The sequence below is a fragment of the Zea mays genome, chromosome 4 (genome assembly GCF_902167145.1).
Source record: "Zea mays cultivar B73 chromosome 4, Zm-B73-REFERENCE-NAM-5.0, whole genome shotgun sequence".
NCBI lineage: Eukaryota > Viridiplantae > Streptophyta > Magnoliopsida > Poales > Poaceae > Zea > Zea mays.
In genome coordinates this window covers 189,849,623-189,876,263 of record NC_050099.1, presented here as the reverse complement: position 1 = coordinate 189,876,263, position 26,641 = coordinate 189,849,623, and the positions used below count along the sequence as shown (strand labels likewise).

Below are 26,641 nucleotides of genomic sequence, written 5' to 3'. Positions count from 1 at the left end.
TTGCGCGTAACTACTTTGGATGAGGCAAACCCTTAGGTACTATGGTTACAAATTAACCAAAGTTCCTCTTCTATGTGATAATGAGAGTGCAATCCGCATGGCGGATAATCCCGTTGAGCATAGCCGCACTAAGCACATAGCCATTCGGTATCACTTTCTAAGGGATCACCAACAAAAGGGAGATATCGAGATTTCATATATTAACACTAAAGATCAATTAGCTGATATCTTTACCAAGCCTCTTGATGAACAAACTTTTAACAAACTTAGACATGAGCTAAATATTCTTGATTCTAGGAACTTCTTTTGATATCTTGCATGCATAGCTCATTCATATACCTTTGATCATATCTCTTTCATGTGCTACGACTAATGTGTTTTCAAGTGAATTTCAAATCAAGTCATAGGTATATTGAAAGGGAATTGGAGTCTTTGGCGAAGACAAAGGCTTCCACTCCGTAACTCATCCTTCGCCATCGCTCCAAGCCACTCTCCATCTTTGGGGGAGAGAGCATGAAGTCAAAGCAAAAGGACTCCGTCTTTGGTATAATCTTCACTCATATTTTATGTATGACCAAAGGGGGAGAAAGTAATTATAAGGGCTCTAATGACTCCGTTTTTGGCGATTCATGCCAAACGGGGAGAGAGTATTAGCCCAAAGCAAAAGGACCGCACCACCACCTCCTTTTAAAATGATTTTCAATTGGAAATTTCAAATTGATATCTTATTATGTTCCAAAGGGGGAGAAAATAGTATTTCAAAATTGATATCTCAAAACCCTCTTAAACACTAAGAGGAGGATTTCATTTAGGGGGAGTTTTGTTTAGTCAAAGGAAAAGCATTTGAAACAGGGGGAGAAAATTTCAAATCTTGAAAATGTTTCGCAAAATCTTATTCATTTACCTTTGACCATTTGCAAAAGAACTTTGAAAAGGATTTACAAAAGAATTTGCAAAAACAAAACAAGTGGTGCAAGCGTGGTCCAAAATGTCAAAAATTGAAGAAACAATCCATGCATATCTTATAAGTATTTATATTGGCTCAATTCAAAGCAACCTTTGCACTTACATTATGCAAGCTAGTTCAATTATGCACTTCTATATTTGTTTTGGTTTGTGTTGGCATCAATCACCAAAAAGGGGGAGATTGAAAGGGAATTAGGCTTACACCTATTTCCTAAATGATTTTGGTGGTTGAATTGCCCAACACAAATAAATTGGACTAACTAGTTTGCTCTAGTGCATAAGTTATACAGGTGCCAAAGGTTCACACTTAGCCAATAAAAAGACCAAGAATTGGGTTCATCAAAGAGAGCAAAGGGATAACCGAAGTGTGCCCTGGTCTGGCGCACCGGACTGTCCGGTGTGCCACCGGACAGTGTCCGGTGTGCCAGGGGACTTCACGCTGAACTCCTCACCTTCGGGAAAATCCAGAGGCGCTCCGCTATAATTCACCGGACTGTCCGGTGTACACCGGACAGTGTCTGGTGCCCCAGGGAAGAGTGACTCTGGAACTCGCCAGCTTCGGGAATTTGCTCCGCTATAATTCACCGGACGTGTCCGGTGAGCCAGCGGAGCAACGACTATTCGGCGCCAACGATCACCTGCTACAGCATTAAATGCGCGCCAGAGCGCGCAGAAGGCAGGCACGCGCGAAGTGGCGCACCGGACACTCTACAGTGCATGTCCGGTGTGCCACCGGACATCCAAGCGGGCCCAGAAGTCAGAGCTCCAACGGTCGGAACCCAACGACCTGGTGACGTGGTTGGCGCACCGGACACTGTCCGGTGTGCACCGGACTGTCCAGTGCACCATGCGACAGACAGCCCCACCAAACGGCTAGTTTGGTGGTTGGGGCTATAAATACCCCCAACCACCCCACATTCAAGTCATCCAAGTTTTCCTACTTCAACCACTTACAAGAGCTCTAGCATTCAATTCTAGACACACCCAAGTGATCAAATCCTCTCCAAATTCCACACAACGCCTTAGTGACTAGTGAGAGAGATTTGCTTGTGTTCTTTCGAGCTCTTGCGCTTGGATTGCTTTCTTCTTTGATTCTTTCTTGCGATCAACTCAATTGTAACCAAGGCAAGAGATACTAATTGTGTGGTGGCCCTTGCGGGGAAGTTTTGTTCCCGTTTGATTGAGAAGAAGAAGCTCACTCGGTCCGAGGGACCGTTTGAGAGAGGGAAAGAGTTAAAAGAGACCCGGTCTTTGTGACCACCTCAACGAGGAGTAGGTTTGTGAGAACCGAACCTCGGTAAAACAAATCCACGTGTCACTCTTTATTCGCTTGCGATTTGTTTTGCACCCTCCCTCGCGGATTCGATTATATTTCTAGCGCTAACCCGGCTTGTAGTTGTGATTAACTTTATAAATTTCAGTTTCGTCCTATTCACCCCCCTCTAGGCGACTTTCAGCGAGTATTATGTGAAACGTTTGACGTTCGATAAACTCTATCACGATTCTAATAAGTGTCACTTTGTAGGGTATTCTATGGAAACCAAATGTTAATGTTTTCTACAAACAGAAAGAAGGCAAAGTGCCCCTTTCCGCTGCTGTCTCACGACCGCGAAAAAAAAGATTTCTAGGCCCTCCTAGTGTCCTAAAACAGGGGGCACCGGGCACCAAAGGTCAGAAGGAAAAAAGGGATCTTTTTGTTTTTTATCTGTCTATATTTTACTATAATTTTTATATATCATAAATATGTATTAAGATATTTATTTAAATATAATTATTGTTTATATCTAAACATTAAGGTATGTGTTCTTTTGGTTAGTGCTACAGTTTTTTATATATCATATAAATATGTATTGAGATATTTATTTAAATATAATTATTGTTTATATCTTAACACTATGGTACGTGTAGTCTGATAGTTAGTCCTAAATTTTTAAAGCAGTGGTCATAGGTTCGAGTGCTCGCACGTGGTCTGGTGGTAGCTACGCGGGCGAGGTCAGGTGCAGGAAAGGCACAATAGCTGGCTATGCGGATGCTATGGTCCATAGGACAGTAGCAGAGAGGCAGGAGAACCACCCAGCACGTGTGGAGCGGGTACAGAGTGTCAACATGAAGGATAAAGTCATAGTAGCACGAGATGTCCATATTAAATTTTTAATATAGTAGTATAAATTTCTATCCGATGATATGTTTAAACCATACAAAAGCATATCCGCAGATCGACACCTCCCAAGTCCATGGAAAAACTTATTGCAGTCTATTAGCTTACCAAGAAAAATGTTTGGATGCAATCCCATCGCATCAGCAAATGTTTGCCAGGGATTTTTGCCGCTTTATCAATGTTTAGATTTTATTCTGTCGCTCTCAAGGTATTATGCCGCTTTATAGATCATGCTCTATGTTCCTGAGTGCAAATGTCTGCCAGTACTAGACCTCTTTCATATCCGATTGCAATCCTGCAGAAAGTTGACACATAATTTATTATATGTAATTGTTGAAATTAGAGGAAACATGACAAAAGCAAGTAAAATACGATCGTGTGAGTGAAACAACGTTTTCTTCTGATTCTCATCCATGGAGAGGATCAAGGGTAAGTGTTCTAGTTGGGAAAGGCAAGGACATTTTCAATCAAATGCCGCCCTCCCCCCACTTGTAGGCTCTCTTTGGGTAGTTGAACTCTCAAAACAAATAATATGAAAAATCATAGGATGCCCATGCTATTGAAATTTTATATGAAACTAGACTGCAGCAAAGTTATAAATGAATCCTTCGGATGTGATCGATGGTACACTTATGCGTTTGGTTGCAATGACAGGATGAGACGGGATGAGACGATTCCTCAAATAAGGTTGTTTGGTTCATGGTCAAGAGTTAGGACATGACTATCCCAGTATTGTCCCTAATTATCCCTCAAAATTGAAGAGACAAGAGAGAACGCCAGGAAACGTCTCTGTCCTAGCTGTCCCGCAACCAAACGCACTCGGGACAGGAATCCTAAGATACATCTATAGGGAGATTTCTTTACAGATTTTTTTTGTTTTAGTTTCCCCTTCCAAAGCAAGGTTTTGCGGCTGCGGCAAACATAAATATGCAAAACAGTATGCATTTGATCATTATACCTTGTTGATCCCTTGATACAAGCTAAAGAACTCAGAGACCCGAGGTCAAAGTTCAGCTCATGCTCAAACCTGGAAGAATACGACACAAGTAATTAACATGTGCATATGCGTCCGATGCGACTATATTTTAAGACAGGTGACAATCACAAAATGCAAAACAGAGATTTTTCCAACGCCCACACGCCCAGTTTGGATCACTAGAATTGAATTCCATTATAATAATAATAATTTAGACATATATCAATTAAGCTAATTCAGTTTTATACAAAATATATATGTATACTATTATTAGCAAAATATCACAGATATTTATGTGCTACATTTTTACTATAGAGGAGTCAGTCGAAAAGTGTTGTATAAGTTACAGAGTAGAAAAAAATTCTACTAATATATAAAATTATTTTCCATCCTACACCCCATAAATTTGAGATAGTCTTACATCTAAACTTTAGAAACTGGTGAAATGTCACATTCCAAGTTAAATATGTTACTTTATTAAGTGAATTTTAATTCCTCTAAAATAAAGGGATCCAAACGCCCCGCAAGATTATTCTGAAACTGGAAAGCCTTTTCTAATAACATCATGAATTTTCTTAAACATGTGATGACAATCCATCATTATAATAATACTAAATAACGAATGTATGCATAGACGCACACACTCTACCCCATGAGTATTTATTTTGTTAAAAAAACTATTACGTCCCGTTTCGATGCTTGGAATTGAATTCGATTCTATATAATCATAAGTTAGACATAGATCAATTAATCTAATACAGTGGGAAACTCTAACCCTATCTTAGGATGGGTAATGTATTAATATACTTGAGTTAACTGGTCTTGACCCATTACAAATGGGTGAGAGAGTAATTGCACGAGAAGAACCCCAAACCCTAAACGGGATTCTAACACCCCCGTAGTCGCAACTTTATCTTGTACAAATGTTGAGACTGGATCGAAAGTCAAAAAATACACTTGACGGTGAAGATGTCGGTGAACTGCAATGTGGTGGGGACGCTGAGAACCCGAACGTATATAGAATATATTTGTATACTACTACTAATCATATGATGGAGATATTTATGTGCTATATTTCTATTATAGCGGGGCAAGCTAAAGAGCATGTTATAAGCTGCATAGTAGAAACAGTCTAGTGATACATAAAATGAGTTTCCGCTCTTCCATCTTATGAATGAATTTGAGATATGCTTATATCTAAACTTTGAAAAGTGGTGGAACGTCAAATTTCAAACCAAATAGCTTAATTTATTAAGTAGATTCTAATTCCCTTCAAAATAAAGGGATCCAAATGGCCCCTTAGTGGAATCCTTTTGAAATAAGGAATGTATGCCTGCGTGGATTTATTTATTAATTTTGTTAAAAAAACTATTAGGTAAATAAGGGATGCATGCCTGTGTGGATTTTTGAAATCCTTTTGAAGTAAACATTAGTGGTTAGGCATTTTTAGTCCAACTTGAAGATCCACCTCCGGTCTAATGCGGTGTGGTGCTGACTTAAACACATATTTATGCCATCACAATAATTAATAATGCAGAGTGTAGTCTCGCTATGACGTAAAATGCTTACTTTTTTTTTAAAAAAAAAGAAAAGACACAAAAGAAAGGTATTTGAACGAATGTATAATATCCAAAAGAGTTTCAGCTTTAGCAGGTGGACGCAAAAAATTGTGTATATCAACTAATAATTAAGATCAAATAAAAAGCCACCGAAACAATCTATAGATGAAATAATAAGTTCATCATAACTTGTATTAGAGATGTTATATTAGAAAAAAAAAAGAACAAAGAGAGAAAATGAATAGACAATAGGGTAGATATTACTTTTGTTTGTTTATATTTACCTGAAGGTAGTGGAGTTCCACAGACGAATCGAGCCGTCCCTTGAACCTGTAATGAGCATTGAAAGATCCGGATGGTAACAGACAACGGTAACATGATCTGCGTGTCCTTCCAGTGTTCGGACACAACTCCCATCCTCTATGTCCCAGATCTAGATCAAGGGAAAAGAAACCCATTTCATCATTGTCAGTATCTATCTATCTATTCCGCCCGTGCAGTATTCCTCAGCGGTTTGATTAATTACCTTGGCAGTGTTGTCTCGAGAACCGGTGACCAAGTATATATCAGTACCACGACTAAACCAATCGAAACATTCAACAATCTGACCTGAATCCGCAGCCAATGTGAACTCACGGCATCCGTCAGAACGATCGGGATCCCAAATCTGCAGCAGTAGGTTCCAAGTAAGACCTCGTTCGGTTAATCCCGTTATATATGAATTGGATGAGATTGGAAAAAATTGAGAAGAAATTTGACTTGCTTGGGATTTAAACTCACCCAATCCCACTCAATCCACATGGATTGAGAGCTAACCGAACAAGCCCTAAATCTGCAATATATTACTACCAAGCAAATGCATGCATACTTCAGGAACGAACTGAACTGAAGTAATGTTGCTGACACACAAACCTTTACTGTTCCGTCTCGAGCAGTAGCGATGATAGTGCTGCTGCTGCGATGGACACTTGGAGCAATAAACGCGACTTGCTTCAGACACTGGCTTCCCGCGTCAAATGTTTTTTCCAAATGCCAGGTACTACGTCTACGTGCGTGATAGTAGTGCCAGTAGCTCCAGATCAAAATCTTGCCATCGATGGACGCTGACAGCACCAGCTCAAGGGCATCATCGTCAACAGCCAATGACGTGATAGATTTCGGGTGTTCACAAAGACGGCGTATTTCCTTCCTCGATTCGCAATCGTACACGTGGAGGAATCCACGGGTAGTACCCGCCACAATCCAATCCTGGCTGGCTATAAATTTAGCTGAACTAACTGCATGATAACCGGCAATTAATTTTATATTAACTATTTGCCAACAGATATAATATATGGTACGTGGGATCGATGATTTAGAAGCATGCCTTTCGCTCCCTTAATCTGAATCGTCCATTCCACTACCTGCAAGCACATATGTATGTATATGGGCACAAGTCAATTAGTTCTTGCGCGCGACAAACAAGAAAATTAAGTTGGATGAATGCTTTAGTTCTTGGCATGCAGCTGAGTTGAGTGCAATCACTTGCCTTTGTATGGTAGTCCCAAACATGAACAAACTTGTTAGCTTGAGTGATGACCATCCTGTAGTGTTCAAAAGACAAGATATTCTTTTGTTGGATACACACAGTAGTGCTTGCTGTTCACGTGCAAAAAGGAAGCCGCAGGCGGGCAAGGCTTGACCCCGAATTCGGTGGACCAATCATGTGCATGTCACGTGCCCACGCCATGCACGACAAGGCGAGTGCGCATGTTCTTTCTTCTACCTCTCACTCTACACATGCAAGAATATGAGGACTTAACTATTTAAGTTAGGTCCTCTCCACCTCAATTAGCAAAGTGAGACTAATGTTTCCACACTCCTCTCAATGTTGCCACACTCCTTAAAAAACTCTGACCAACGGGGGGTAAAACACTCCTCTCAATGTTGCCCATCCATACACAATGACACCGTAGCTCATGTGACAACGATTGAATGGGCCTTTGAGATTTTGTAGAAATTATTCTGAAATTTAAATGAGCTTGGCCCAATAATTTCAACAGTTCAGTGGGGATCCTAATTAAGCGATGAATAGTTGCAAACATACATCAAACTTAATTTCTGTAGCCGCATCTGCATGAGAAACGGATCAATGTACTTACCATGGCTTTGTCGGATGGACGTCTATGGTGCATGCTGAATTGACTTTGCCTATAATCTGTGTTTGAATGTTTACAGTAGGAACATTTTCAGATCAACCAGGCGCGGTTTAATTATATTTGATACGGATCGCGAAAACTGCACAAATTAATTAAAGGTTGGACTCACCTCTGTATGTACATATACTACGCCCTGCGCCAGGTGGTCATCAGAGATATGGTCTGCTGCCACTCCGTTCTGTGGTTAAGAAACCATCTTAGAATAAAATATAAAATGAAAATATTGAATAAGGATAAATATGCAATAGAGCTTCTAAATAATATGTTGATAAAAAGAGGCAATAACAACTAATAAGGCCACAAGTTGAAAGCTAAAAGATAGATTCATGTTATCACAAAAAACAGATACAATAAAAGTTGGCGTGACTTAAAATTTATTGATATACCCCACCTGCTGGTCGTTAGATCTTTGCTTCTATCCTTTTGCCATGTAGCTTGCAGTTAATATCTGAAATTGTTTACTTTTTTGTTTTCAATGAAGTCTCTATTTTATCGTATAATCTGTATGATCAGTGATGTTTTCGTGCTCTATGATGCTATGTTTTTGTTCAGATATAGTGTGGTAATACTCCGATGTTTGCCGTTGTTTTTCTTCTAGCATGTTACAACAAAGGTTGTACCCGCCATGTTACCACCGTTCAGTCCAGCCTTAGAAGCGAAATCTTATTGTCAGTGCTAGATTTGAAAACCGTCAGGGATAAACAAACTCCATCACTGTCGATTGCTCTATGCAAAATCTAATTCTAACAGTGATATCCGGTTTAGACCCGGGATTGATCCAAGGATGTGGATTAGTGAACTGATTTTTCGTTCAATGTGATGCAGCCTTAACTAATTAGGGAACACACCTCTTCTGTAATTGGACCTGTGTCGTTCATGGAAGCAGTAGTCGTGATGCTCTCCACATCGCTATCCTTCTTGTCCTCTATGTCTATGTCTACAAGTGCTAATCCTTCCCTGCTTCTGATTGCAATCCTATATGTACAAAATGTTACACATGAAAATAGGCATACAATCAAGTTGACTATAAATGTGAAAAACAGTTGCAAGAAGGCTAGAACTATATTTGCAGTATAGGTTATTTTGTTTGCCCTTTCACTTTTGTGGTTGCAGCCTGCAGGAAATACAAATATGCAAAACAATGTATGTTTCATCATGTACCTTTTCGATCCTTTCAAACAAGCTACAGAACTCAGTAATCCGAAGTCAGCAAAGTTCAGTTTATGCTCAAGCCTGGAAGAATACGTGTAACATATAAGTTATTAAAAATCACATATGCGTCTGGTGTGGCTTCAATTGTAATATACAGGAAAATTTAAAAATGCATGCAATTATTTTTTCCCTGAAGTATTCTCAAGCTGAAGAGCTGTTTAGTTTTTTTTCCTCGAATGCGTAGGAGGACTGCGCATCTTTATATATCAGAAAGAAGAAAAACACCCACAAAGGACAAAAGTACAGAACACAAACATACACCCAAACACACACAAACACACACTTCTAAAACACACACAAGGACAGGGAGACCTGCCACGCAGACCCCGACGTCTACAAAGCAGAAACACGGTCAGCCAAACCAATGCTCCCTAACTGCTTGGCCCCAGCTAGAACCCAGCAAGCGAGCTCATCAAGGAAGGATCTTACCACCTTCACAATAGAAGGGGACTCCTCATGGAAGATAACTAGGTTCCTATGAAGTCAAAGGCCATGTCCCAAGGATGATAGCACTGTTGAAGCCCTTCTTGTCTTTGTGTGATTGATCACTCCTCCCCACCACTCCACAAAGGAGGCCTCCACAGGACTAGGAATAAGGTGTCCTAGGTTAAAAGGGGATAGAATGCCATGCCAGAACTGACGTGCAAAAACACATGTAGTTAGAAGATGTTGGACTGTCTCCTACTGTTGATCACAAAGGGGGCAAACAATCGGGTGGGGCATGCCACGCTTTCGCAATCTGTCAGCTGTCCAACACCTATTTCTTATGGCTAGCCATAGGAAGGTTTTGCATTGGGGGGGGCATGATTTCCATAAATGCTTCCATGGCTCAAAGGTGATGGAACCAGAAAATAAAACATTGTAACAAGATTTAGAAGAGAACTGCCCAGATGACTCATGCCTCCATACATGTTGGTCAGTTTTTGGAGACAAAACAACCTCACGAAGAGAGTCCCAAAGGAGAAGGTATTGTTGCATTCAAACCAGAGTAAGAGGTAACTTGATATCTCTGATCCACTGACCATTAATAAGGGCTTGGGCCACCGTTCTAGAGGAGGTCAACTTCTTGTCCACCTTTGAGAATACTATTGGAGCTAAGTCCTTGATGGAATTCCCGCTCAACCATCTATCTATACAAAATAGAGTATCATTGCCGTTTCCCACATGGGAGATCACTGAAATAGCAACCAACGCCTTGACTTGTGGCTGTACAGGGACATCAAGACCAATCCAGGACCTGTTAAGGTCGATTTTCAGTAGCCACAACCACCTGGCTTGCAGCGCCCAGCTTCTGTAAAGCAGATTTGGGAGGCCAAGACCACCAAGATGCAGCGGCCTAGTAACCTTCTCCCAAGCCACAAGGCAGCTACCACCATTTATCTCCTTTCTACCCTTCCAGAGGAAAGCCCGCCTAATTTTATCAATAGCTTTGATCACCCACTTGGGAACGCTCATAGCAATGAGGAGATAGACTGGAATGGCTGAGAGGACGAAACGAACCAAGGCTGTTCTCCCAGCGAGATTAAGAAGGGATGCCTTCCAGTTAGGCAACCTCGCAGCAATCTTTTCAACCCAATCAATGAGGTCACTTCTTCGCAGTTTCTTGTTGGAGATCGGCAAGCCCAAATAAGTGCATGGGAAGGCAGCAGACACACATTGCAGGGTGCTGCAGCTTTCATGCACAACAGGCGCAACACAACAGATAGGGATTGCACAACTTTTGTTCATGTTGTCAACTAGCCCAGATGCTTCTCCAAAGCAGTCAAGGATCAACTTGGTACAAACCAGATCATCATCCAGACGCTTGACAAAGAGAACCACATCATCCGCGTACATGGAGAGCCTGGACCTAACATTTGCAGCCCCAAGCTATGCAACAACCCTCTAGATTCAACATGCCTGAATAAGCTGCCAAGCACGTCCATCAAATCCATAAAAAGCAAAGGGAACAAAGGATCCCCCTGACGCAAACCTTTTTTTTCTCGAACGCGTAGGAGAACTGTGCCCCATTATATATTAAGCAGAAGAAAATAGAAACAAAGGTTTACAGACCTCCTTACGGAGGCCAAAAACAGGCATACAAATATAGATCCATAAGGGGATAAAAAACAAACTACTCAAATCTTCCTGAGGCTCAACCAAGGGTGCAGCTAAATGAGCGAGGCCTTTTGCCCCAGCTACTTCCCATCTTCTCCTTTCCTCATCAGCAGCTCTGAGACTTAAGGACATACTTGGATTGCAGCCATAAAAAATGCATTTATTTCGATGATTCCATAAAGTCCAAGCTCCCAAAATGATGAGAGAGTTAAGGCCCTTTTTTGTGAGACCAAGGACTACTCCTCCCACTACTTCCCACCATCCCAGGAAGGAGTTTGCAGTCGGCTGTGGTGCAAGAGAGTGAAGACCGAATTTCCTGAGTAAAAGGTACCAGAATTCTCGTGAGAAGGAACATTGCACAAGGAGGTGGTCCATATTTTCTTCCTCTTGATCACATAGAAGACATTTCTCTAGATGATTCAGGCCTCGCTTTGCCAATCTATCAGCTGTCCAACATCTCTTATGGGCAACCAACCAAAGGAAGAAACGACATTTTGGCAATGCCCAAGATTTCTAGATTCTTTTATAGTGTCCAAATGTCACAGATCCCCGATGCCAAATATGATCACCTGAGACCCCATTGAGAAGAACTTGCGTAGAGGAAGAGGCCAATAGTTGGAGATTAAGTTGCACCATTTCAGACCAAAGCCAAGATGGGACAACACTTCCAAGAGAAAAGCCCAAGAGACTGAATCGAAAGCTTTTGTAATGTCAAGCTTTAAAAACAGGCTAGAGACCTTCCACCGATGAAGGGACTTGATCGAAAGCTGAACAAACATATAGTTATCATGGATATACCTTCCCCTCACAAAAGCACTTTGATTTGCAGCCACTAACCTTGGCAGGAGAGGAGCCAACCGGTTAGCCATAATCTTGGTCACCAATTTGGCAAAACTATGAATGAGACTTATGGGCCTAAAATCAGCCGCTGTTGTGGCATCAATCTTCTTGGGGATGGGAGTAAGATAAGCTGAGTTCAGCAGCCACAGCCCCGAGAATTACCTTGATGGAGGGCAATGATAGCCGCAAGCAGATCGACCTTAATGCTATGCCAGCATGACTTATAGAATCTCCCGGTAAATCCATTCGGACCTGGAGCTCTATCCGAAGGTAGGCTAGAAACTGCAGACCGGACCTCATCCTCTGAGATGGGGAGGTCCAATTCACCTAGATCGTCCATGTCTCTGTGGCATGATCCCAAGTTTAGTGTGAATTCTCTATGTTTAGCCACCCCCAACAGGTTGATATAGACTTCATTCAAAGTTTCATGCTTTTGCTCATGAGAGGTGGCCACCCGATCTCCGACTATCAAACTAGAGATGAAGTTTCGTTTCTTTCGGTAGCAAGCCTGCAAGTGGAAAAAAGAAGTGTTTGCATCCCTCTCCTTCAGATATCTAACACGGGATCTGAGATGAGCATTGTCCTATCTAAGGAAGCAAGAGCCAAACTATGTGTCACACCCGATTCCAGGGGGTAGAACCGAGCGCATACCATATGTGTGCCAGGATCCATTTCCACACATATGTTGACGTCACAAGTGTAATATATCAAAAGACAATGCAATAAAGGCGTAAAGAGAGTATAATACTTTATTACATCATCTGAAACATTGTATCTTTAACAAGTATCACATCAAAGTAAAGCGGAAATAAATAACAGGGGCAATCTCCCACAGGAAGATGACCGGCATATCGTTAGACTTAGAATTCCTCGTCGATAAAATATCCATCAAAGTCTCCAGCATCACCCTCTGATCAAAATATTAGCAAGGGTGAGCTCACTTATGGTCGGGGCTCAGCAAGTGGGGGAAAATTAATGCAGGTACAACAAGGTGAGGCTAAGGTTGAGCAGTAAGCATTTTAGTTGGTCAACATTTTAACAACACATGTCTTACTAATAAGTGTGAATCCCAAGTATCTAATTTACAAAAGAATATGAATATAACAAAAACACTTAAGTGAAATCACTTAAGCAAATTATTGGCAGATCATCGGATCTCAATTTAATTTCATCTTCAAGTTCAGTTATCATGTGAGGAGTCCAGGTCGCTCATAACCGGGAGCACGACTGATATATCAGTTTTACACTCTGCAGAGGTGGTACAACTTTACCCACAAGCCATGTATCCCATCTAGCCCGGGTTGATCGGACCCTTAAACACTGCCGAGGTGAATGGCTAGGGATCCATTATGAGGCTTTCACAAAATACCTTAATACGAAGCAACCCGCTAAGGTTTCTAAAGACGATGGTGGTGGCCCCCTGGGTGAGGTACCTTAGACAAGAATACGTCCCCATGTTAACGTGGGCTGCCAGCACCTACCGCTCCCCCTCTTGCCCATATTTCAGGTAAGGTTGCTAGGCACTAAGCATATAGAGCTAATTACCAAAGCCAGAGCCATGATAGCACTCGTGGTTGCACTGTTATCCTGGGTGGTCACTCCATGTTCCAATTAATTTGAAATAATGTTATCTTAACCATCAGGTTAATGTCATAATTGCCAATCTAAATTTTGGAACATTAATACCAATTAATGAGTGACATTAAGATCATTAAGTTGAGCGGTAGCATAAATCTTGCAAAGCTTAATTATTTCCCTAGGTTAAACAAGGAATACAGTTGGTAAATCTAGGAAATCCTTAATTAGGTAAAACCCATCAAATTATGCAGTATATCAAAAAGTAAACATTATTATATGCAATGATTGGGTACAAAAAGAATATGCAGAGGGAGAATCCACTTGCCTTGCTCAAGCGAGTCCTGTGGTTCGTCTTCGAACGTATTCGAATCCTCTACCACACGGTCGGCTTCTAATAGAGTCGCATAGCGCACATACAAAAATAAAACATACACAAATAAATAAACATGCACCATTACATAAACATACACCAATACACAAATAAACACACATCGCACTTATCACGCCTTAAATACGTCCTAAACGCGTAAATACTTATTAATTCAATTATATCTATTATTGTGAGTCCTAAATGGTGAATTTATGAGCGGGTGCAATAAACACAGTTTTAACTAGTATTAATATAATTTAACATCATCAATGAAATTAATGATAATTATCATCTTTTAATACTAATAAATAAATTAATACCTTTTATTATTTCTAACTCAAATTATTTAGTATAGCCAAGAATGAATATAACATTCTAAAAATCCTTATAGACTACTAATTGAACATTTTCTAACACAAGCGAGATTATTTGACATAAACTAGTACTCTAAAAATTTAAGTGCTAAATTTGCAAACATGATTATTTAACTAGCAAAAATCTATTTTCCACACTACCGGTGATATTTTCTCCTTTCTTTATAACAAGAAAATGTTAATAAAATAATTAGCTAAATCATCTAGAAATCCTATATTATTCATATGACATGCGTTCTATACCATTTTTCTAAATCCATTTAAAATGCACCTATAATTCTCCAAATAGTTTCTAAGTTTATTGCGACCAAATCTACCTACAAAAATTCCTATCTATTGTTTTTATCACCAACGTGTGACTACTAAATTTTGTCATCTCTTTCTAATCCAAAAATCAACGCCACGACTAACATGAAATATAACGGTGTACTAACGATCGCATATCTCTACCAAGAATTCCACAACGCACATACATATAAATTGCGAATCACACGTGTTTATATTACAACAAACAAAATATACAACTCATGAATCGAATCAACAAGTACTTTTATAAAATACACAAAATAATTTGGTTCGTCTTCAACCTTGGTTCGTGCGTGTGACGGGGATGGATCGACGGGTTTCGGCCGGATGGAGAAGAGCAGGGGCTTGACTACGGACGGCGGATGGCGTAGCTCCGGCGAACTCCACGGCTCCGGCGACGAACGACAAACTCCGGCGACGAACGGCGAGCGAGAGAGTGCGAGGAATGGGAGAGAACTCGGGTAGGGAGGATGGGAGAGAACTCGGGTAGGGAGGATGGGAGAGAGCTCTGCTGTCCCTTTTATAGAGAGAGGGAGGGGAGAGGGGAAAGGACGCCAGGGAGGTCATGGGGCGCCGGCGGCCTTCACTGGCCAATGATGGCGTCGGTTTTCTGCTCATAATGGGGAGAAATGGGAGAGGGAGTAACGGACGAGTTCATGCTCCATTAACGACGAGTAATCAACGGACGTGCGGGCTTGGGCTTGCATCGCGCGGGCGTCGTAGCGGCTGGCTCGGTGCGGTCGCGTTCGTTGCGTCGGGCTCGCGGGTGGGCGTCGGTTCCTGGCGCGACGCCTTGGCACGGGGCGCTGCGAGGTCGGAGTCGCGGCCGGGCGCGCTGGGCGCGGGCTGGAGGCGCTGGTGGCTTCTGGCACAAGGGAGGGCGGCTCGGTCGGCTCGGGGTCGCGGGCAGGGCGCCTAGCGGCGCGCGTGCAAGGGAGAAGCGAGGGCGCCCTGGCGGCTGTGTGCGTTAGAGAGGTGAGGGGAGAGGAGGGAGAGAGAGAATAGAGGAGAGGGGGTAGACACGGCGGCGGCGACTTGGAGAGCCAGCAGGGGGCGCGCGAGCGTGGAGTTAATGGGCCCCTAGTGGGCCTAGGGTTAGGGTTTGTTTTTTTTTCTAATTCCGAAAGGTATTTTTAAATAGCTCAAAAATTCATAAGAAATACACCAAAACTATTTATAAATAAGATACTTGTTTTTAGAGTAATAACTAATATATTATTTAATTATTATATTATTTACTAGGTTTTTCTTTAAAAAGAATTGATAATAAACATCCGACAATCAATCAAGCGCATACAAAGAAAATGATCAAAATGCAAATAAATAATTAAACACTTAAAACAAAATTATTATCCTAATTAATATAATAACTAAATTCATTATTTTTAATTGATGGTTTTTATGGTGTTACACTATGTTGCTTAAGCCTCTTCATGAGCCATAGTTCCTCAGAAGACAACAACCTGCTATCCTGAGCCATCTCGAGTCTGTGAAGGATTTCCTTTGCTAAAGCCAATTGGGATTTCACATTGCCTGCATTCTTGTGCCCCCAGGACTGCAAGGACCTAGCCAATCTACGAAGCTTCAAGGATATACACTTTAGAGGGCAGGAGGTCTGAACTGGCTGCACCCAAGAATTAGCCACCACATCTAAGAAATCTGCAATCTTAGTCCAGAAACTTTCAAAGTGAAATCTGCGCTTTCCCTTAAAATCTTCTTTGAGACTGAGAGTTAAAGGGCAATGATCTGAAAGCCTTGTGGCATTGCTGCGTATAATACAGTCCGGGTAGAGTTGTTCCCAGCAAGCCGTGCAAAACAAGTGATCAAGCTTAACAAGAGTTGGGGAAGACCTTTCATTGGACAAAGTTAAATGCATTAAGGATGAGATGGATCAACTCTTAGTGAAAGGACAAGACATCAAACATAGGTGGCAGAGATATTTTGACAATCTTTTCAATGGTGAGAATGAGACTATGGACACCCAATTGGATGACTCCTTTGATGATTTAAATAGATGCTTTGTACGCAGGATCCAAGAATCAAAGGTCAAAGAAGCTTTAAATAGGATGAAAAGGGACAAGGCGATGAGCCCGGATGGTATCTCAATATAGGTGTGGAAATGCCTTGGGGATATTGCTATCATTTGGCTAACCAAATTGTTCAACCGTATTTTTTCGATCAAATAAGATGACCGATGAATGGAGGAGTATATTAGTACCAATATTCAAGAACAAGGGAGATATTCAAAGTTGTACCAATTATCGAGGGATTAAGCTCATGAGACACAATATGAAGATATGGGAGAGAGTTATTGAGCATCATCTGAGAGTAATGACGCATATCATCATGAATCAATTTGGATTCATGTCTGTAAGGTCAACCATGGAAGCAATTTTCTTAATAAGACAGATCATGGAGCGGTATAAGGAGTAGAAGAAAGACTTGCACATGGTTTTATCGACTTGGAAAAGACCTATGATAAAACACCTAGGAATATCATGTGGTGGGTATTGGATAAACATAAAATCTCAACAAAGTATGTTACGCTCATTAAGGACATATATGACAAGGTTGTGACTAGCTTTCGAACAACTGATGGTGATACAAATATTTTCCTGATTAACATAGGACTACATCAAGGTTAAGCTTTGAGCCCTTATCTATTTGCCTTAGTGATAGATGAGATCACGAGGGACATACACGTAGATATCCCTTGGTGTATGTTTTTCGCTGACGATGTAGTTCTAGTAGATGAAAGCCGGAAAGTAGTAAATAGAAAGCTAGAGTTATGACATCAGGCCCTAGAGTCAAAAGGATTTAGAATTAGCAGGACCAAAACCAAGTATATGAGATCTAACTTTGGTACTACAAATGATGAGGATGGAGATGTAAGCTTGGGAGGCCAGGTAGTACCAAAGAAGGACACCTTCCGTTATTTGGGATCAAGGCTACAGAGAGATGGTGATATTGATGAAGATGTTAGCCATAGGATCAAAGAGGGGTGGATGAAATGATGTCAAGCATCGGGAGTCCTATACGACAAGAGAGTGTCATAGAAGTTGAAAGACAAGTTCTACAGGATGGCGATTAGGCCTGCTATTTTATATGAGGCTGAGTGTTGGCCTACTAAGAGACGACATATCCAACAACTAAGTGTCGCAGAGATGCGTATGTTGCGTTGGATATGTGGGCACACAAGATTGGAATGAGTGAGAAACGATGACATTCGCGATCGGCTAAGAGTAGCGCCAGTTGAAGAAAAACTTATTCAACACCGATTGAGATGGTTTGAGCATGTCCACCAGAAACCCCCAGAGGCACTGGTGCACAGAGACATCATAAGACAGAACAATAATGTGAAGAGAGGCAGAGGACGACCAAACTTGACATGGGAGGAGGCAATCAAAAGGGACTTGAAGGAATGGAATATCCCAATGGAGTTGTGTTTGGATAGAAGTGCTTGGAAAGAAGCTATCCACGTGCCGAACCGTGATTAGGCCTGTTCCCTTTTAGTGCTCTCAAAAGCTTTCCCCCCTCCCCTTTCTCTTTCTCTTTTTGGTGACTTCTTGTTGGGTTTCAACTCTAGCCTACCCTAATTTGCTTGGGACTAAAAGACTATATTGATGTTGATGATCTAGAAATAGTGTATATCTAAATGCTGCATAGTATAGTTTATTTTTGTTATGTATCTAGACATAGTGTATATCTAAATGCATGCTTATTTAAAATGCATAGCAAAAAGTTATACTTCTAGAAAAACAAAACATCTTATAATTTAGAATGGAAGTAATCCTTGCTAGACGCATACATAGTATAGGCAAGGATACTGTAATTCATCATTGATAAGATCTGCAGGCACAGTGTATGTTTCAGGGAGTACATCAGTGTTTATATATATTACCTGAAGGTAGTGGAGTTCCATAGATGAATTGATCCGTCAGAGCACCCTGTAATTAATAACGAGAGATTCTGATGGTAACAGACAGCTCTAACGGGACCTGCATGTCCTTCCAGTGTCTGGACACAGCCCGCATTCTCGCAGTCCCAGATCTAATAAGTCGAAACAGAAGCAATCCACATTTAACTAATAATTGTGATCAAGAGCCGGTGTATTATTCCATAGTGATTGTGCTATACCTTGGCAGTTTTATCTTGAGAGCCGGTGACTATATATAGCTTATCAAAATCACCACCACTAAAGTAATCAAAACACTCGATCTGATGTGAATGCCCATCTAATTTGTATTGGCATTCATCATGCTGGCGATCCCAAATCTGCAGTTTCAAATGTATAACATATGTTAACATGATCGAACTTCCACAACTCACAGTGGCCTGGTATATATATACATGAAATGAAATCCAAACCTTTACTGTTTTGCCCTGAGCACTAGCAAACATATTGGTGTCCTTTGGATTAAACGCGACTTGCACCAAACGTTGACTTCTCGCATCAAATGTTTTAATCAAATGCCAGTCATTTGCATAGTCCCACAGCAAAATTTTGCCATCCACGGATGCTGACAGCACAAGGGGCTCAGTTCCGTGAATAGCCAAAGACTTGATGGGTTCTGTGTGGTTACACAAAACGTGTATTATTTCCTTTTTTGAGTCATAATCATAGACGAAGATGAATCCACTAGTAGCACCCGCAATAACCCATTGCTTGCGGGCTATAAATTTAGCCAATCTGACTGCATGAAACAAGGAGAATATATAGTAATGTTATATTGCCGATGATATGCAACGACAAATGCAGAGTGTTATGAACCGAATCATAAGCATGCATGCCTTTCGCTCCCTTAGTATCCATCATCTGTTTCACTTCCTGGGATAAATTAAGTATATGGAATTAGTACTAGCATACAAGGAAATTAAGCAAAACTGTGGCTAGCAATGTTAGATGAACGTGCATCACAGTGTAACTAATAATACAGTCAATAGTAATATTTCTTTAAAGATATGTTAACTTGTACACATACAATACCGCTAGAAGGGAATTCTTGGGAACTGATGAGCTTTGATTTCATTCACTTACCCTTGTATGGTAGTCCCATATATGAACATATTTGTCGGATGTAATGACCATCCTGTGATATATAGAGAAAAACATTGTCGATAAATGCAAACAGGAAACTCAGTTTCTATACCCGCATCAGAAATGAATCTTTGCACTGACCATGTCTCTGTTGGATGGACATCTATAGACGATTCTGATGACTTCATTTTGTATAGAGTCTGTCCATGAACACCGAATATATAGACGGTTAAAAACATATCAGAATCAGACGTAGGTTGGAACATATGAAAACTGGGCAAAGGTTGGACTCATCACCTCCAATGCTATAATGCTTGACACCTTTTGCACCTCACTTGAGGAAGCTGTTGGGCTTAACTGTAACATCATAAAAAGTAAGCACCCGATTAATGGGAGCTGGACATACATGCAAACATTCTTTGCAGGGAATATTAGTTTATCTTCTATAAAAAATTGTTTATCTTACTATTACTAGGTAGAGGCTCCAACAGATGTACAATGTTAATTTTTAGAGAAAGAGATTGTTGGAATGAGAAACCCTAGCCCTCAAGATGGGCTGAGTATTGTATATATATCAGTAAATAGTTACATGGGCTGGGCCTAGCCCCATAACACTTAAACATAGTACAATAATCTAACACCCCTGCAGTCGAAACTCTAAAAACTCACCTGGGGAGGGAATAACCGCCCTCTCGGTATTATACTAAGAGACCGAAACAATGGACCCGGCCGAGAAAATCCCCCGAACCCTGGCCCCTCATCACTAATGGGCCGGCGTCAACCGTCCACTCTGCAATGGGCCAACCGGAGGGTGGTGCACAGGACATCGTAATCTGAGAGCGGATGGGGCACATCGAGGGGATTTTTTAACCAAGCTTGAAAATTCGCCCCTGAAGGAAATCGAACCTAGGACTTGGAGGTGCTACTCAGAAGGCTTTAACCATTAGGCTAGATGCCCTTTCACATTGCACGCTTAATAAATATATGTAACCTAGTTTTGATTAGAAGACTTGTTGTGCAGGCTATGAACGACACTATGCATAACTCTTTAACATATGTCCTTGACTTCTTTATGTGCTATGTTTATGCAATCGAAACTCTAGTTAGGACAGATGTTGAGACTAGACCAAAACTCCGAGAACAATGAGGGAAAAACCTTGGTGAAGATGTCGGGAAACTACAAGCTCATTAGGACGCGATGGGCATCCTAGACAACGACACGCTCACGGACGAAGTAAAGGTTGATCTCGATATGCTTCACGTGTTGATGTTGGACGACGTTGACGGATAGGTAGACGGCGCTGACGTTGTCATAGTAGACCAACGTGCTTCTGTCGAGGAGCTATGAAGCTCTTAGAGAAGCTGGCGCAGCCAGCTCACCTCAGCCACACCATTAGCAATAGCCCGATACTCAGCCTCAGCACTGGAGCAGGAGACCACATATTGTTGCTTGGAGGATCAAGAGATGAGGTTGGTCCCAAAAAGCACCACATAGTCGAAGGTAGACCGATGAGTGTCCGGTCACCCGACCCAGTCAGCGTTGGTGTAGCCGATCAACTCATGGATGGAGGAGCGACAAAGATGAAGCCCGTAGTCAATAGTACCTTGGAGGTACATAGGATCCGCTTGGCTGCACTCAAGTGCGGGTCATAGGGATCGTGCATTTAGAGATAGACCTATTGGACAACATACACGATGTTGGGCCTAGTAAAGGTGTGGTACTGAAGAGCGCCGACAAGATTGTAGTAGGCAGAGAGGTCACTAACAGGGACACCATCGCCGGAGAGCATGGCTTGCGTGTCCACTAAGATCACACAAGGCTTGCAGTCCAGCATGCTAGCATGCTCGAGGATATCCAGGGTGCACTATTGCTGTTGGGGAAAGAGGCCATCCAAGCAACTCTCAACAACAATCCCCAAAAAATGGTAAAGAGGACCCAAATCCTTCATGGAAAACTCGTGTTGAAGACTGACGATCTAGTGCAAGAGGCCCAAAGAAGAGCCATTGAACATAATGTCATCAACATAGAGGAGGTACAAAGTGTCACTGTCCCACCGATAGATGAACAAAGATGTGTCTGACTTTGCCTCAGTAAAGCCAAGGTAGAGCAGATATGTGGCAAACCTGGTCTACCAAGCACGGGGGGCTTGCTTCAGACCATAGAGAGACTTGTTGAGCTTGCAGACCATGTCAGGATGAGCAGGATCAACAAAGCCAATAGGTTGACTATAATATACCGTCTTGGCGAGAGTCCTATAGAGAAAGACATTCTTGACATCTGGCTGATGGACTGGTCAACAACGAGAGAGCGAGGGTGAGAACAACATGAACAGTAGAGGGCTTCACGACGAGACTGGGCGTCTCATCGTAGTCAACCCTAGGACATTGAGTGAAGCCCCGAAGAACTCAACGACCCTTGTACCGGTCCATAGAGCCATTCGCCTTCCGTTTGTGGGTCTAGACCCACTTGCTAGTCACCACATTACCACCTAGGGTATGGGACACCAAATCCTAGGTGTGATTGGCAAGAAGAGCTTATTACTCTTTCTATGTAGCGTGATGCCAGTGAGGATCAGCAAGGGCGCTATAGATGGAAGACAGCACGGGGGAGACCAGTGGGGAGGAGGTCACAGAGAGAACAAGGCGATCAACTGGGCGAAGGACCCTAGTGGCTTGTCGAGTCATCATCGAGTGAATGTGGCAAGGGTCACTATGAAGAAGGGGAGGATGGTACACCTCTGGCTCAGCATGGGAGCAAGGCGGAACACCTACCCGATCACGTCACTGATACACATGCACGAGTTGGGCGTAGCGGCGGTGCATCGATAATGTCGAGGGTGCTAGGGTCGTCCCTATATGTGTGCGCGAAGCCGAAGTCGGTGCCAATAGAGGCGAGGGTGGAGCCACGTGCCCCCACGGAGAGGCACATAAGCCGACCAAGGGCAGCATGGTGGCACGAAGGGAGTCCAGGTGAAGAGGTGCCACCGAGGGCGCTGGTGCTAGAGGTAGAAGCAGCACGGATGAACCTATATGGGGGAAAATAAAGGGTAGTGGTCCAGAGGAAGGCATACGGTCAAGAAGAAAGTCCAACTCAAAAATGGAGTCGACAGAGGACTGGGAGGGGGGTGGAGAAATGCAAATCTGTCTCCACTAAAACGACGTGACATGAGATCAAGAGATGTAGTGGCAAGGTCAAGGCATCGGTACCCTTTGTGATCAGGGGAGTAACTGAGGAAGACACAATGGGTGGAGTGAGGAACAAGCTTATGGGAAGCAGTCATAGAAAGGTTGGGTAGCACACTCACCAAAAATGCGAAGATGGTCGTATGAGGGAGTGATGCGGAAGAGGTTATTGAGGAGATCATCCAGATCACTGTTTGGCGTGTTGCTCTGCACATCAGCCGATGATCCATGTGGTAGAATCGCTATTGGTAGTAGACATGGATGCTCCTGCAGGTTGCTGCTCATCAGTAGAAATGTTGTTGTGACTCACTAGGTAGAGGGCGCCCAACTTCTCCAAGCAAATTCCAGTCTGCACCACTGGCGAGCTTTGCACACTGAACCCAGCGATAGAAATTCACAAAGCCTATTGAATGCCAACTGCCCAGGGATCAGTCGCACGCTGCCAGATGGGCTCACCTACTTGCCGGCCAAGGCAGTTTTGTTGCTGGTATAGGCCATGGGGTTAGGCCGGCCCTGCTCCCCAGCCATCAGGTAGCAGCGTCTACGATACACAACCATCGCGGAATCGACCTTGAGGTAGAGTTGCATCCATCGCTGTGGATTTCGGAGGCTCGTCGTTGTCATCATCGCACGAACGACGACTCTTGTCGCTGCAGCTGCCCAACTGCATCCTGACGTGAACAGTACAGCGTCGGGGGTGACAGAACGGGCATGGCGCCCAACACCCATGGAAGCCGACACACGTGGCTTCGTCGACGCATCACCGATGGGTACTGGTCACCATGCCACGCAGCTGCTGGTGCGTCACCGGCATGTCGAGGCAGCTGCACGTGCCACAAACCTCTAGGCGCACCGCCGGCATGGCGACGCCGCTCTGAAGATTCATGGTGATGGTTGAGACGCGACCTCGAGTGCTCCCGCTCACGGTCTGAGGGCGCCCATGAGATGCTTCTAAAAAGGCAGGAGCTACAACTTTCATCGCGTCGTGGACGACATCCATGACGGTCGCTGTCGTCGTCATCATCCCAGTGATGACCGCTGCTGCGATGAGGCGGGGGGTCGTGCCAATCACGTGGCTCACTCTTGCCTTCGACAACACCATGCCGCCAATCGTAAGCATGTGTGCAGCCTTGACCATCCCTAGACGTGGAACCTTCTACTAGGTTGAGGTGGACAATGACCCTGAAAGTTAAACCACTGCGCCCCGCCGGCAGCACGTTGTGGGTAGTGGTGTTACTACCAACAATGGTGAGCCAAGTTACCTTAGGAATCTTTGATGGATTTCGCGCCCATGCCCAGAGGTTAAGGGTCCTCGTATCCTCCTTCATCAGGGACTAAAGCCTCAACGTAGTCAAGCACACAACACTTAGCCACTGCCTGCTTGGCGATGACCTCATTCCACGCGTACAGGGGAATACCTTCCAGATAGAGGCGAACATGGAAGCCGAAGTCGATGTGGTCACCATGGACGGGGAGCTGCCACGGTCTGACGCAAATGTCGATGTTGCTATAGGTGAAGTCGCGTCGCGCCACATCGGCGTCCCGGTGGTGCTGGTGCTCGAAGGTGATGAAGAAATCTTTAGGGTAATGCTGCACCACCTTTATGTCTTCCTCCTGCATCCCGAACCTAGAGCAGAAGGCCCTGCTCACCGTGTTAGTACTCGTCCCTGGTCGAACGCCTCCAAGCCAGGCCCACGTCGAGTGGGTGTTGAGCCTAGCCAACTCGCTGTGCATATCCCAAGAGGATGCAACAACAGCGAATGACTCTGTCGGGCGCTCCAAGCGGTCACTGAACCTCACCATGTCGGTCTATCGCAGTGGGGGAAAGTCGGAGTTGTCGAGGCAGGGGGTTGCTTGGAGTTCTGGAGAAGCAGGAGCAGGAGCTCTGAGCTTCAAGGGACACTGCCATGCCCTGTGGCTCAGACCATAGCATTTAAGGCACCTCAACGGATCCCTGCAATCAATGGCAAAATGGCCTCTGGCCAAGCATCGAGAGCATTTTCCTTTGAGGCTACTCCATAGACTTACCTTGGTCAAAGGAGTAGACCTTGGTTCGGTAGCTGGATAACTTGAAGGCGTTGGATTAGTGACCTTTGCGGTGTCTCCGATGGACTGTAGTTCACCCAACTGCGTCTGACACGCCGAATTCCACGGAGCAACCATGCTATAGATTGAAGGAGCGTTGGCTTGAATGCTGGGTCGCGTGGGTAGCAGTCCCGTCGTGGCAGAGCGGCATGAAATCTGCCAGAGCCGGATTCGCCTCCTTACCTGATCGACGAAGATGGCCAGAGGATGGGGCTGCTACAACGAACATGACTCCTAGGGCCAGCGGCCTTAGCTATCGTTGTTCTGTTGGTGGGCTTTTGGCGTGGGCGCGCTGGTGTTGGCAAAGTTGCGGTGGGGGTGGGGGGGGGATGCGTCCGCTTGCAAACGCTGAGGAAATCCTGGGTGCGACTGGGCAAATCCGATGGCCGTAGGGCTGATCTATCCATTGGTGGTGGAGGTGGGGCAGATTTGTTGGCGAATAGTTGGGTAGGGTGACGGCGGCAGTTGGACTGGGGCTAGTCACCGTGTGTGCGGGAACTGAAGTGTTCATCGCTGATACTATGCCTTTGATGAGTAGCACTCCTCAGGTCTTGAGCTCAACTCTGATAGAATAAGTCATGTGGTCTTGTGTGGAGAACAACATTTCTGTTTTGTGGTGAACAGGACAGCAGCACAGCAGCATCTCTTCCTTTTGACTGCTGCAGAACAGCAGCAGTGCAGTTGGAGACAACACCTTTTGACTGCTGCAGAACAGCAGTAGTGCAGTTGGAGACAGCAGCAGTTGCAGTCTTTTGACTGCACTACAGTAGCAGTCTTTTGACTGCTGCAGCCTGCAGGACAGTAGCAGTTGGAGACAGCAGCAGGACAGTAGCAGTTGGAGACAACAGTTGCAGTTTTGACTGCACTTTAGCACTTTAGTATCTAGAGGACATCATCTTTGTGCTGCAGTGTGTAGTGTAGTATGTAGTGCAGTTTAGTGCAGCCCCTAAGGCTATAAATATGTGTTCCAACCCTTCTAAGGGTATGACATTGTGTAGTATTTGAGGAAATAAACAGAAAATTGTCTCAACTCATAGTGTCATCCTCTTGATGAGAGTTAGAGTCCCTCTACTTACAAACTCCCCTTGGGCAATCTTCAAATTTCAGGCTAGGGTTAAACAAATCCCCGTCCCGTGGGTGCGAATTTCAGGTCGGGGTTAAAATTCCCTGAATTTCAGGCCGGTGTATGCGTGGGGCGGGGGTTCAAGGGTTTTCTAGATTTTATCAAGTTGTTGTTGTTGTTGTTGTTATTATTATTATTATTATTATTATTATTATTATTATTATACCAATTGTATTATAACATGAACAAGTACAAAAAGCATACAATTAAGATTATTACATCTAATAATTGTATTGCAAATAATGTTTATATCTCCTAACAATCAAGTGCGCACGAGAGTCTGTCTAGGCGTCAGGTCATACTCTTCAAACAAATAATTGATTTTTCATTGAATATGATCAAACTTAATAATTATAGATAACTCACCTCTTTCATATTTTGATCTGTGTCATTTTTTGAATCCATAATTGCGACATTGCTCTTCACATATCCATCCTTCTTGCCCTCTAGGTCTATGTCTACCAGTGCTAATCCTATTTCGTGTCCAATCACAATCCTACAATAAATTAACATATTGTGTGCATTGCACTGAGTTAAGATTGGAGGAGGTAATCCATGCATAGGCTCAATGGAAAACT

General features: G+C 43.3%; 2 protein-coding genes across 2 annotated transcripts in view; both read right to left on the bottom strand.

The window, feature by feature from the left end:
• Positions 1–3,088: 3,088 nt before the first annotated feature.
• Positions 3,089–26,641, bottom strand: part of LOC100384203 (uncharacterized) — a 130,851-nt gene continuing 107,298 nt past the window's right edge. Inside the window, exons 17-35 of the mRNA XM_035967069.1 lie at positions 26,430–26,559; positions 19,970–20,029; positions 19,814–19,872; positions 19,673–19,724; positions 19,426–19,462; positions 19,003–19,328; positions 18,772–18,909; positions 18,536–18,684; positions 9,019–9,090; positions 8,706–8,832; positions 7,967–8,035; positions 7,801–7,856; positions 7,188–7,242; positions 7,026–7,062; positions 6,440–6,936; positions 6,186–6,326; positions 5,944–6,092; positions 4,083–4,151; positions 3,089–3,419 (exon numbers count right to left, since the gene is read on the bottom strand). Of these exons, the coding sequence (XP_035822962.1) occupies positions 3,353–3,419; positions 4,083–4,151; positions 5,944–6,092; positions 6,186–6,326; positions 6,440–6,936; positions 7,026–7,062; positions 7,188–7,242; positions 7,801–7,856; positions 7,967–8,035; positions 8,706–8,832; positions 9,019–9,090; positions 18,536–18,684; positions 18,772–18,909; positions 19,003–19,328; positions 19,426–19,462; positions 19,673–19,724; positions 19,814–19,872; positions 19,970–20,029; positions 26,430–26,559 (2,290 nt within the window). The 3' untranslated portion in view covers positions 3,089–3,352. The remainder of the gene's footprint in view (positions 3,420–4,082; positions 4,152–5,943; positions 6,093–6,185; positions 6,327–6,439; positions 6,937–7,025; positions 7,063–7,187; positions 7,243–7,800; positions 7,857–7,966; positions 8,036–8,705; positions 8,833–9,018; positions 9,091–18,535; positions 18,685–18,771; positions 18,910–19,002; positions 19,329–19,425; positions 19,463–19,672; positions 19,725–19,813; positions 19,873–19,969; positions 20,030–26,429; positions 26,560–26,641) is intronic.
• On the bottom strand, positions 3,103–19,210 carry LOC100273540 (uncharacterized). Its single transcript, NM_001147958.1, has 14 exons — positions 19,003–19,210; positions 18,772–18,909; positions 18,536–18,684; positions 9,019–9,090; positions 8,706–8,832; positions 7,967–8,035; positions 7,801–7,856; positions 7,188–7,242; positions 7,026–7,062; positions 6,572–6,936; positions 6,186–6,326; positions 5,944–6,092; positions 4,083–4,151; positions 3,103–3,419 (listed from the first exon to the last, which is right to left on the bottom strand). Exons 1-14 carry the CDS (start codon positions 19,033–19,035, stop codon positions 3,353–3,355), a joined length of 1,527 nt encoding a protein of 508 aa, NP_001141430.1. The 5' UTR covers positions 19,036–19,210; the 3' UTR covers positions 3,103–3,352.